Genomic DNA, 12,715 nt, shown 5'->3' on the forward strand with positions numbered 1-12,715 from the left:
TTTTTGTGAAAACCATAAAGTTTTTCCCTTTCACATTGCTTTAATTCCTCTAATGCACCTGAAGGGTTAATAAACTTCTTGAATGTTGTTTTGAGAACCTTGAGGGGTGCAGTTTTTAGTGTCAATTTTGGGTATTTTCTGTCAAATAGGCACCCAAAGTCACTTCAAATGTAATGTGGTCTTTAAAAAATGGTTTTGTAAATTTTGTTTGAAAAATGAGAAATTGATGTTCAATTTTTAACCCTTATAGCTCCATAACAAAAGAACTGTTTCAAACATGATGCAGAGGTAAGGAGACATGTGGTAAATATTATTTATTAACTATTTTGTATGACAATCTGGTTTAATGGCATCAAAATTAAAATTAGATAATTGCAAAAAGTTTCAAAATTGTCACCAAAATTCTGATACTTTCACAAATAAAGGCAAGTGATATCGAACAAATTTTACCACCATCATAAAGTACAATATGTCAAGAAAAAAATCTCAGAATCACTGGGATCCATTGAAACATTCCAGAGTGATTACCTCAAAGTGAGACAGGTCAGAATTTAAAAAAATAACCTAGTCAGGAAGGGGGAAACAGACTTTGCGATGAAAGGGTTAAAGTCCTCCTAACATCCAGTATGTGGAATATTTCCTCCTTTGGGTTCTTAGGATTATTACAAAAAGAGGGAAGAATAATCTCCTGGCACCTATGAAATTTCACGGCTACCTTTGGAAAATAAAGTTGTTTTAAGGCCAGATCGAGTCTATCTTCTAAAATTTGTGCAAAAGAGAGGTTAACTGATAAGGCCTATATATCACTGACTATGGGCTGAAGTAAACGCTACCAAAATTCTGGTCTTTAAAAAGGTGAGATTTTGAATGGACCACACCTCCAAATGGTTCAAAAAGGGGGTTTAGTTAATGCATCCAATACAAAGTTCAAATCCTAGGGAGAAATCTTCGGACTAGGGATTGGTCTAGACTTATCACAAGCTTTAATAAACCTGGTTATACATTTATTGGCTGCCAAGTTATAGTTATTCAATATCTCTGAAAACCTGCACTTTAAGAGCGCCCAAGCTCTTCTCCCTTCTGGAGAAATTCTAAGATTTATTCTGAACTTCCCCACCCAGACTTTCTCCTGAACTAGACAGGAACTTTATCCAAGTTCTATTGTACATTTTTATCATCACTGGTTTTGTGCTCTTAAGTAAATTAGATACCAAACTTGAGGAAAAACGTTTCTGGATCAATAGTGACCTTTCAAACTCCAAGCTGTCAAATGAAGGCCTGTCATTTGCCAATGCAAGATCGGACTTTGGATGAATAGATTTGAGATCCATGGAACAGAGATGGTCATCAGCCTTAAACTTGAAAACAACATCTTTTGGGCCAGAATGGGGCTATCAGGATTATCCTTGCCTATTCCTCCATTATTTCCTAACTTTGCTGGAATCATCATTACTGGAGGAAAAGCATGGGCTAGGTTGAAGTTTCATGGAATCTGGAAGGCATCTACCACATGAGGTTTTTCCCTTAGATCTAGCGAGCAGATTTTTTTCACCTTCCTGTTCTACCTGCTTGCGAACAAGTCTATGCTTGGTAGTCTACGATTTGCTGGAAAACTATGATTCAGGGCCCATTTTCCTTGTCTCAGTTGAGTCCAACTTATAAAGTCTGACCTTTCATTTTTTTTTCCTTTTATGTGCAGTGTTGTTAATGACAAGAAATGCTACCGTTGTTCGATTGTCTGACAGGATACGAACAGGACAGCCTTGAAGAGATGAGAGAAATTTTTCTATAGCATATTTGACTGCGAGCAGTTCTTTCATGTTTGATGAACTCATCTTCTCACATTCTGACCAAATACCTTTGAATATATATTCTCTCAGAAGCGCTCCCCATCCACTTGTGCTTGCATTTGTAGTTATGTTATCTTTGATCTGCTATACCCATGGGACCCCTACTGACAGATTTTCAAAGCTCAGCCTCCATAAGAGAGTATTGAGACATATTATTCCTTCTAAACACCCTCTGAGCAGTTTCTCGCCTGTCAGTATCTCCCGCTGTTATTATCTGGTATGCAATTGGGCCCACAGGACTGCTGAGATATATGAGGATAGAATCCCCAATAATGGCATTGCCTGAGTGTCATGGTAGGATTGTTCACTGCCATACTAAGGTCATTACTTTGCGCACCCTCTCTCCCAGTTGGAGACAGGTCTGATGCATGGACTCTAAAATGAGACCTAAAAAGTACTGAACTTTTGATGGTGTTCGCATTGATTTCCTTAGGTTCGTCAGCGAACCTAATTCTTTTAGGAAGGCTCTGATCCTTGGAAGCTGAAGTGTTCTACTAGTCTGCCTACCACCAGGAACTCATCTAAGTAGGGAATTATTAGAGGATCCTGTTCCAAAAGATGCGCTGTCATTTCCAAGGCCCTGAACTGGAAATGTCTAATCCTTTTGTTTCTGGATAGGGCCACACAGGAATTTTTGATCTTCTAAATGGATTGGAACATGGTAGTATGCATCTTTCAAGTCCAGTACACTCAGGTGGCAATTTGGATATAGAAGTTTTGTAGCTATATTGACGATAGCACTATCAGAACTATCTGGCTTCTTTATCAAGAAAACTTCCTTCTTGCACTAGCACCTCCGTGAGGACTGGTTTCTGAATTAAATTCCAAACCTCTTTCAAGGCTAACTGTTCCTTGCAAGACTTCCAGAGAGAGGTTTCTGTGAAGGTTCATGGAGGGAAATTGCAACCTCAGGCCTGTTTTCATTATCCCTAGAATCCAGCCATTGGATACATTTTTTCCCCACTCGGGTAGGAAAAGGGAAAGCCTGCCTTCCTTTTAAGGGTATGTTTACACATCATAGTTTTCTTGGCGTCACAAATTGTGCAGCAAAACTTGATCTCTGGCAGGAAAAAAGCTGTGTCAAAATGCAGGTTTTGATGCATTTTTATGCTTTTTCTCACTGTCCTTTTGTCTCTTTATGCACGTACATAAAGTTCTGTGAAAAAAAATCTCATTCTGGTTTTGGCATAGTGGGGGAGGCGAATTGCTGAGGAATAGTTTAGACACTGGCAATGCATTGAGTTTGCATGACACTATTTACTTTCACACTATGGGGTCTGTCATTCAGTTGCACAGGCATTGTTCAATTTCACACATGCCTGGGCCACAGGTATTGTTCAATCTCACAAGTAGCTCAGCTTATGTTTACACTGCTACACATCACTAATTTAATTACACTGTACTAATACAAATGATCATCTCAGTGACCAAGACAAGATGGTAAAATGACAAAAATAAATGAGTTTCTTGTACTGCTGTACTTGCTTATTTTCACTAAAAACGCAGCAAAACCTGATCGCTATGTTCACACATCATGTTTTTTTTCAGCATTTTCTCACTACCCATTACTTCCAATGGGTGAAAAAACGCTGAAAAAAGTGACATGCTCTATTTTCCAAAATAGGCTGCAAGGCACAAAATATGCAACAACAAAAAACATGATGTGTGAACAGAAAATTCTGCTTTCTCATAGACTTTGCTGGCACTGCAAAAGGCAGCTGAAAATTTGCATAAAAATCTGCTGCAAAAAACGCTGAAAAACCATGATGTGTAAAGATAGCCTAAGGTGGGATCCCCAAACATGAAACCTATATTTTGCTTTTTTGTTGTCCCATGTTTCTTGATTCCTAGGTCTGCTTTGGCAGTATCTTCTCTTCCAAAAGGACCTCCTATACGCCAGGATCGACAAACTGGGGAATCTCTTCTTTTTATCACCAGCTTTGTCCAGTATGTCATCCAGAATTTTACCAAAGAGAAACCCCCCATCACACAAAACTGAACATAGCTTGGTCTTAGACACGACATTCCCTGGCCAGCATTTTAGCCGTAGTGCCCTACGGGCAGCATTATAGAGGCCTGCTGACTAGAGAGGAGAAGACCCATTGACTTTCCCTGGAAGTCAGTGTTCAGACTTCAGCATCGGACACCAAGTGTCCAGCACGAACCCCGAACTTCACAGTTTGGGTTCGCTCATCTCTACTGCTGACCTTTCCGCCAGCCTCACCAAGTCTGCTGAGGCATCCGCAAGAAATGCTGCTGCTCCCTGCATCAATGGTAGATTGGCCAGGATCTTTTTCCAATGAAGATTTTCCTTTAGCTGACCTTACAGTTGTTCCAACCAGATCATCATAGATCTGACCATACAGGTCGCCGAGACAGCTGGGTTCAAACAGCCATCGAGGTCTCCCAGGTATGTCTTAATTTAATGCCTTTCTATCCAGAGGGTCTTTCAGGATACATTTTCAATAGGCAAAATAGATTTTATGAACGATTTGGCCACTGCTACGTCTATTTTTTTGGGACCTTATTCCACAGGGTGTTTCCTCCTCAAAGGGTACCTTATCTTAGAAGATTAAAGGTAGTGAACCCCTTCTCTGTTTTTTTCCATTCTCTCTATAGGAAAGCACGGTCTACCCCTTGTACTGATGTCAGAGGATGAAGAGGAAGAAGAATCAGATCCACATTCACATTCTAGCTTAATAGATTCATCTAATCCAGTTGATACATTTCTAGACTTCTTTCTTCCTTCCCATCATGTTCATTATTAAAAAGGGTCTTAAAGAGAATCCTTAACTTCTGCCCTGATAACTGATTTCAAATCCCTGGCGAAATTAGGGTATTCTTTACAGATTATTTCTTGGATACATGCTGAGCAGAGTCTTTTATGCAATGAGTCAGGCAACGTATCCCTGCAAAGTGCACACTCATTTTTAAGTTTTGTACAACACTTTCTCATAATTAAAAGACAAGAAAAAAGGACTTAATTAACATTGTAAACTTTCACAAAGATCACTCACCATCCAGACATTTACTAAGGGTATCAGATTCAGAGGCTGGATTTAAACACACGATTGTGCTCCTCTGGAGGCGGTGGATTCACAACCTACTCTACTTCTCTGGCTGGCTTTACAGTCGCTTCTGTCATTCATGCGACTGCCACTACTGCGCCCACTCTGACACTGGCGCTGCTGTTCCTCCATAATCACCAAGGGAAGAAGAGTCAGAGCAAACCCACTTCTTTTGGCAGTCAGAACCCATTTTAAATGAGGGACCAGCCACAGCAACTCCTCCATGCCTCCTCCGGACTCCCTGGAAGCAAAGTTAACACTTCCGGGTCATAAGTCACTGGCACTTGCCATCAAGGCACGTCATCACCAGCGCGCCCTAACCAGGGATAACACGGCAACCGCCCGACATCTGAAAGGTTTCTGCCGCTTGCGTCCACACGAGCCCCCACTGGACCAGCAGTGGCGCCTCCAGGACCCTACACCAGCACTACAAGGAAGGAGCCATTGTTTCTGCCAACCTGGCCAGGCCTGGGTAAGTTCTTTTCCCCAATACTTTTCCACTCCTGATGTCTTCAGTTTTAGGTTCCTTCAAGGACAGGAAACCAACTGAAAGAGGGAGAGGTTCCACCCTTTTATTCATTAAGTTTCCTGTCCTTCATGGGCGGATCCCCTTTCTTGTTTGGTGCGGTCACAGGGGAAAGGAGAAAAACAATACCACCAGCACACAGCTCATAATTTGATATTTATGAGACCAGGAAAGAACAGTATTTCATTCCAAAAGAAGCATTTGTACGATTCACAAATAATCACTTACATCACAGGTACATTTTTCATTACATAGTATTCCGCAAGAGATCTATTCAGAAATGATCTACTGACATATCAAAGGAATTCTGTTGTAGCTCATGACTTCGGACTACTAACAAAATCCAGAATGAATAGGTTGTTGGAATTGTTCGCAGTTCCTGGTACTTTTGGGGCACATTACATATGGCTTTTGGCTAGCAACTGCAAAGGCACACATCAGACCCCTACTCATATGCTAATGGATATTAAGCAGGATTTCTCCGTATGATATCACACCCAAAAAAAAAATTACCTCCAATAACCCCAATGTAGAATTAGATTAAAAGAAATCATGGCACAATATTGTTAAGTGACTTTTAATGGCATTTTACAACACCAAAATAATGCAAAGAAACATTAACACAACAGAACTCAGATCACATGGATTTGAGGAGGACATAAAACAATGTAATACCAGGTTTAAACATACTGAAATAATCCATGTGAAACCAAAAAAACCACTAATAGTATAATATTACATTTTGCAGATCATAAACTTTACTTCTGTGTAATAGGAAAGGAGTTCAAGTCCATGAGCTCTCCAACCTTCTCCTGGAGGACAGCAACCAATTCAGCTAAGACAAAAACGTGTGTTTCATCCAAGTCCTGGATAATAAACTTGGTTCCCAAAGCATTAGTTTCATCCAAGTACAATAGGAACTGTTTCATAGCTGGATCACTGCAATTACAGACATTAGAGGGTACACTGGTCATACAAACAGATTGTAACATTACTCAGTGAAAGTTTAATATCGTATACACTCTAGTATATGCCGACTTTCAGCACTTTTTTTTTGCTGAAAAAGCCCCCCCCCCATCCTCCAGGCTTATACTCAAGTATATACTTATATAATAGTATGTTCCGGCTATGGAATGCGGGGAAGGGGGGGGGGGGGATGTGGAGGCGGAGGAACGGGGCACAGGCAGTAGGCTGCTGCAGCTACCACGTGTACCCGCTGCTAAAAATGAATATTCAGTCTTCTCTACACCCATGGGAGTGGAGAGGAGTGAATTTCATTTTCTTTAATAGAGCACGCAGTATCAGTCACAGCCGCCGGCTTCCTGCTGCAGCTCAGTGATCCTCTGTACCTGCTATTAAAGAGTATGAATATTCACTCTTCTCCACTCCCATGGGTGTAGAGAACAACAAATATTCTCTCTCTTTAGTAGCGGGCACACCGGATCGCTGAGCCATAGCAGGAGCAGTGGTCGCTGCAGACACTGCACGCTATTAAAGAAAATTAATATTCACTCCTCTCCACGCCCATAGTCCCGACGTGGAGAGGAGTGAATATCCCCGCAGCTCATCTCAGTGTCTGAGGGCGCATAGCAGTGATGTCATGCGCTGTGCAGATGCGAAGATCAGCTGCTGGCAGAACAGGAAGAAGCGCTGGAGCAGAGAGGGGGAAGGTGAGTAGGAGTGTTTATTTCTTTCATGTGTGCAGTGATGGGGGGCCATGCATACCAGGATTGGGGATGATGGGTGCCATGCTTACCAGGATTGGGGATGAGAAAAACAAACAAAATAACATTTAGCAGAGTAGTCCAAGGGCCAGAAAACTTAAGCACGCACTCGAGCTGTTGTGAAACTACAGTTATAGTTTGCTTTTATCTTTTAAATACTTTATTGATTTTTAACAGACTGAATGGAATATCGAGGTTAGTTTTTCCTTGTCTTTTTGTTGTACACCTTACTCATTCTTCCAGTAGTGGAAAAGAAATGTTAACAGATACAGATGTACACTTTTAACACCCGTATTCTCCAATATATTTTTTTATGTCTTTCCAGAATTATTGTACTTAAGGGGAGCTCCATAACCCATGTAATAAGTCTTTAAGTTTGCATTGTGGACAAGGTGTCAGACGATCTATCATATTTTTGGATATTGGTATATTAAAGGATTGCTCTATGCATGATCCTAAACTGTGTGTCTCTCCAAACCTCACTCAAAATATTCTTCTGTACTACCAGCCACGCTATCAGGACTTTTTCCCCAATTTCCTCTCCCTCTATTTGCCTATCCCATGAACTAAATATTTGTTCTGTTTCTATTTTCCCCAGAATTTCTTTGAGGCTTCTGTATAACGTAGATATACTGTGTGTGCCTGCTCAAACCAATAATAGAGCATCCATTGCGTTTTTCATTTGTTCCCTTACATTTATCAGATGTGCTATAATCATTCTTCTGATTTGCTTGAATTGTAGAAATTGTTGTTTACTTAATTTAAATATAATCTCTTCTTTAGTCAGCCACCTATTCTCTTCCTTGTATAATAAATTAGCTATTTTGTGTAGTCCCTTCAGCTTTTTTTTTTGCTAGGCATTGATGTAAATACTTTAATGCCCAAAAATGACAAAAGTATTCTCGGAGTGATACCTTTATTGGCTAACCAGAAAAAAAACATATATGCAAGCTTTCAGAGCACAGAGGCTCCTTCTTCAGGCCTTATTACAAATGAATACATAAGACAAGAGGCACAACATTTAAGAGATGTTACAGCAAGACATTTGTTCATGAGGTGGAAGGGGTGATGACTCCAAATGATAAGTCAAAGTGATCAAAGTTAGGGTTTTTAGTTGCAAATGGCAAGTCTGTGGGAATATTTAATTATTTGGAGACTATCTGGTGGAGGTGTGAATTGAATCCATGTAGTGAGTCATAAATCCAGGTTAGATTAAGTCCTGTTGTCAAGGAATTGAACATCCTTATCAATTTGAATTCCCAATTTTTTCTCTCTCTCGGTCGTCCTTGAAATGACCTTTCAGTACTAAAACTATTAGATCTGTCATACAGTGTCCCGGGCCAGAGAAATGTTTTCCCACTGGTGTGTCCAGTTAATTCTTAATTGTGTGTCTCAGTAAAATTCTACATTGCAGTTTTTGCATAGTTTCTCCAATATAAACTCTTTCCGGGCACCTTGTACATTGTATCATGTACACCGCATTGGACGATGTACATGAAAAGACATCCATCATTTTGTAGTCCTGATTTGTGTTTGCTATGCAGATTTTGATAGTAATATGTGGGTACAAGTTTTGCATTTTTTGTTTTTACATGGGAATGTGCCCGTCACAGATGGTGACGAGAGGACACTTCTGACAAGGAGATTCCTTAAGTTAGGGGGCTGTTTGTAGGAGAGAAGTGGTAGTTCTGATAATATTTCTTTCAGTTTGTGGTCTCTGTGGAATATGGGTTGGAGATCAGCACCAATTTTCCTTAGGATGTTCATGTGGGGGTTGTATGTGACCACAAGAGGTACCCTGTTGTTGTCCTCCCTCTCTCTGTAATCCAGGAGGCGGCGTCTTGGTATCCTTGTAGCTCTGTGGATCTGTTCATCTATTACCAGTGGATGGTATCCTTTTTGTAGGAATATATTCCTCAGTGATAGCAGCTGCAGTTTTCTGTCCTTGCTGTCTGAATAGATTCGAATGTACCTCAGAGCTTGACTGTAGATAATGGATTTTTTTGTGTGTCTTGGATGAAAGCTGTTCTATCCAATATATGCCAGACGTCCTATGGGCTTATGGTAAATTGATGTATGTATGGTGTTGTCTTTGATGTATATGGTCATGTCCAGAAAATTTATTTGGGATGTTGAGAAGTTGAGGGTGAGCTTGATGACTGGGTGGAACCTGTTGGAAGTTATCGTGGAAGGCCAGTAGATCATCTTTTGAGCCTGTCCAGATTATTAGCAGATCATCAATGTAGTGGAAGTATGCTAGAGGTTTAATAGAGCAACATGACAAAAACTCCCTCTAGTTTAGCCATAAATAGGTTAGCATAATGTGGGGACATTTTCCTTCTCATGGCGCTGTCCATACATTGTTAGTATAAAATGTTACTAAAGGAGAAATAATTGTGATTGAGCACAAACCTGATGAATTGCAGAGTTGGGTCTATGGCCAGATCTTTTTTTGCAGGATACGTTTGCATGCTGCAATCCCATCCTCATGAGGAATTTTGGAGTAGAGAGACTCTACATCCATGGTGGCTAGTATTGTGTCCTCTGGAAGTGGGCCCGGGCTGACAGTTTGCAGAGAATATCCGTGGTGTCCTGGATATAGCTGGGTGTGCGTCTCACCAAGGGTTTCAGAATGCTAGGCATTAAATGTTGTGCTGTGCGCAATAGTGCAACTAGATTCCATGGGTCTGCATAGGATTTTTCAAAGACCCTGTCAGAGAATGTATTAGTGTCTTTCAACTAGTCTATTATGTGCTTGGAAATACATGCCAGGTTGCATCCTCTTATGTCTGGTAGGTTTGCCCCCCCCCCCCACTCCTTTTTTTTACATCAACGGTTTTAATTTTATCCAGGGACTCCGACCCTTCCATATGATTTTCCTGAATTTATCCTTTCCACGTCTACATGTTTTAAGAGAACCGATATTGTCTGTAATGGATACATGAGTTTTGAAATACTATTTTTTTTAAAAGTGTATCCTTCCCAATAAGCTCAAAGGCAAATTTTGCCATCTTTCCAGTTCCTGTTGTATTTTAGATAGAACTGGGGGGGGGGGGGGGGGATTTAAATTGTAAGCTGACTTGATAATAAAATAAGTGATATGCCTTCCATCTACCGGAGTACCACAAATTTATTTAATTCATGTAGTATTTCTATCTTTGTTTGACAGTTTTAAAATTTTGCATTTACTTTTATTTAAGGTGAAGCCTGAAAATCTACCAAAGACTTCTAAGAGCCTTAAGACTTGTGGCAAATCTCTCTCCACATCTGCCATATAGAGTATTACGTCATCCGCAAAATATGAGGCTTTGATCCTCATGTCCCCTACTTTTATCCCTTCAAATACCTCATATTGTTCCAAGTAGCGTTCCAAGGGTTCAAGTACTAAATCAAATTTAAGAGGTGTCAAAGGATATCCCTAGTGAGTCCCTTTCTTAAAGAAAGATGTCAAGGGGTTAAAATTTGCGCCCTGGGGTTTGTATACAAGACTTTTACAAAGTTTCTGAAATTACTAGTCATCCCTACTTTGTGTAGGGCCTGTCTTATCCAGTTACATTTTACCTTATCAAACACCTTCTCTGCGTCTAAAGTAAAACTAAAGCAGGTCTATCACACCTATTCTCTCCACTTTTTATTGTATCTGAGGCTAATAATGTCCATCTGAAATTTGTACCGCACTTCTACCCTTCACAAAGCCCACCTGATATGATAACACTAGAGCTGGGGAGTATATCTGCCAACCTGTTTGCCGTAAATTTGGAAATTATTTTAATATCCTGGTTTATCAAAGGTATGGGTCTATAAGAAGCTGGCTCCTCCGCATTTTTCCCATCTTTTGGTATCAAGCTTATATGTGCCAAATTGGTAAACCCGCCCCCCCCCCCCCCACCCCCCAGGTTTCTCACTATACTATTTAGAGTAGGAGCAATTTGTTGGGTCATGACTTTAAAGAAATTCCCCTGTTATCCCATCAGGACTGGGAGCTATTCCAACCAGTAGCCCACCAATAGTGCTCTTCACCTCTTCCTCTGTAACAGGGGCATTTAGCATAGTCAGTTGTGCTTCTGTGACATTAAGCACTATAATTTTACCCAAGAAATCTCTGCCTCTATCCCGACCCTGTGACTAAGTATAAGTTTGCATAAAAATTTCTCAGGATTGAGCTTATTTCTTTGGGATTATCCACTACTAGACCCTCTTTATTCTTAAATTTTAAATAGATTTTTTTCTCCCTACTACCTTTTGCAAAATTTGCCAATAGCCTCCCCGCTTTATCCCCAAGCCTCCTCAACTCCATGTCCATTTGTGTCTTACTAACCTTTTCTCTTTTTTCTGCCCATTCATCAAAATTTTTTTTGGCCTTCTTCCAGTTTTCTTTGGCTTTTTCAGATTTTTTGTTGTTTGAAGACTATATATTTTTCCCTTAGTTTGCTAAACTCTACATACAGGTGCTAGTTTGCTAAACTCTACATACAGGTGCATCTCACTAAATTAGAATATCATCAAAAAGTCAATTTCAGTTCTTCAAAACCAAAAGTTAAACTCATTATATAGAGTCATTACAAACAGAGTGATCTATTTCAAGTGTTTATTTCTGTTAATGTTGATGATTATGGCTTACAGCCAATGAAAACACAAAAGTCATTATCTCAGTAAATTACAATACTTTATAACATCAGCTTGAACAATGTTTTAAAAATCCAAAATGTTGGCCTACTGAAATGTATGTTCAGTAAATGCACTCAATACTTGGTCAGGGCTCCTTTTACATCAATTACTGCATCAATGCGGCGTGGCATGGAGGTGATCAGCCTGTGGCACTGCTGAGGTGTTATGGAAGCCCAGGTTGCTTTGATAGCCGCCTTCAGCTCGTCTGCATTGTTGGGTCTGGTGTCTCATCTTCCTCTTGACAATACCCCATAGATTCTCTATAATAGATTCTCTATGGGGTTAAGGTCAGGCTAGCTTGCTGGCTAATCAAGCACAGTGATACTGTTGTTTTTAAACCAGGTATTGGTACTTTTGGCAGTGTGGACAGGTTCCAAGTCCTGCTGGAGAATAAAATTTCCATCTCCAAAAAGCTTGTCAGCAGAGGGAAGCATGAAGTGCTCTAAAATTTCCCGGTAGACGGCTGCGCTGACTTTGGTCTTGATAAAACACAGTGGACCTACACCAGCAGATGACATGGCTCCCCAAACCATCACTGATTGTGGAAACTTCACACTAGACCTCAAGCAGCTTGGATTGTGTGCCTCTCCACGCTTCCTCCAGACTCTGGGACCTTGATTCCCAAATGAAAATTGGAACTCTGGGATCTTGTGGAGTGTGTCAATGACTGCCTTCTGGACATCAGTCAAGTCAGCAGTCTTCCCAATGATTGTCAAATGAAAGAATGCAAGCGTGCACTCACCAGTAAATAAAAATTTCTTCTTTATTTCATCACTTAAAAACAGCAAGGCAAGGAGTCAGTGGAACACTTAATAGACGACGGCCGTTTTGCGCGTATAAGCGCTTCAACAGGTCACTGTACCAAGATTGTGGAGGCTA

At 40.4% G+C, this 12,715-nt stretch overlaps 2 protein-coding genes across 7 annotated transcripts in view; both read right to left on the minus strand.

The window, feature by feature from the left end:
- SERAC1 (serine active site containing 1) overlaps nt 1–12,715 on the minus strand; it is a 564,154-nt gene that overhangs the window by 497,333 nt on the left and 54,106 nt on the right. The gene's annotated exons all lie outside the window — the stretch shown is intronic.
- GTF2H5 (general transcription factor IIH subunit 5) overlaps nt 6,006–12,715 on the minus strand; it is a 60,829-nt gene continuing 54,119 nt past the window's right edge. For both annotated transcript variants that reach the window (XM_073671521.1, XM_073671520.1), the window contains one exon: nt 6,006–6,383. In XM_073671521.1, coding sequence (XP_073527622.1) covers nt 6,203–6,383 — 181 coding nt within the window. In that variant the 3' untranslated portion in view covers nt 6,006–6,202. The remainder of the gene's footprint in view (nt 6,384–12,715) is intronic.

Source organism: Phyllobates terribilis, unplaced genomic scaffold, assembly GCF_046119375.1.
Source record: "Phyllobates terribilis strain yellow unplaced genomic scaffold, ASM4611937v1 Scaffold_3__8_contigs__length_932513732, whole genome shotgun sequence".
Lineage (NCBI taxonomy): Eukaryota > Metazoa > Chordata > Amphibia > Anura > Dendrobatidae > Phyllobates > Phyllobates terribilis.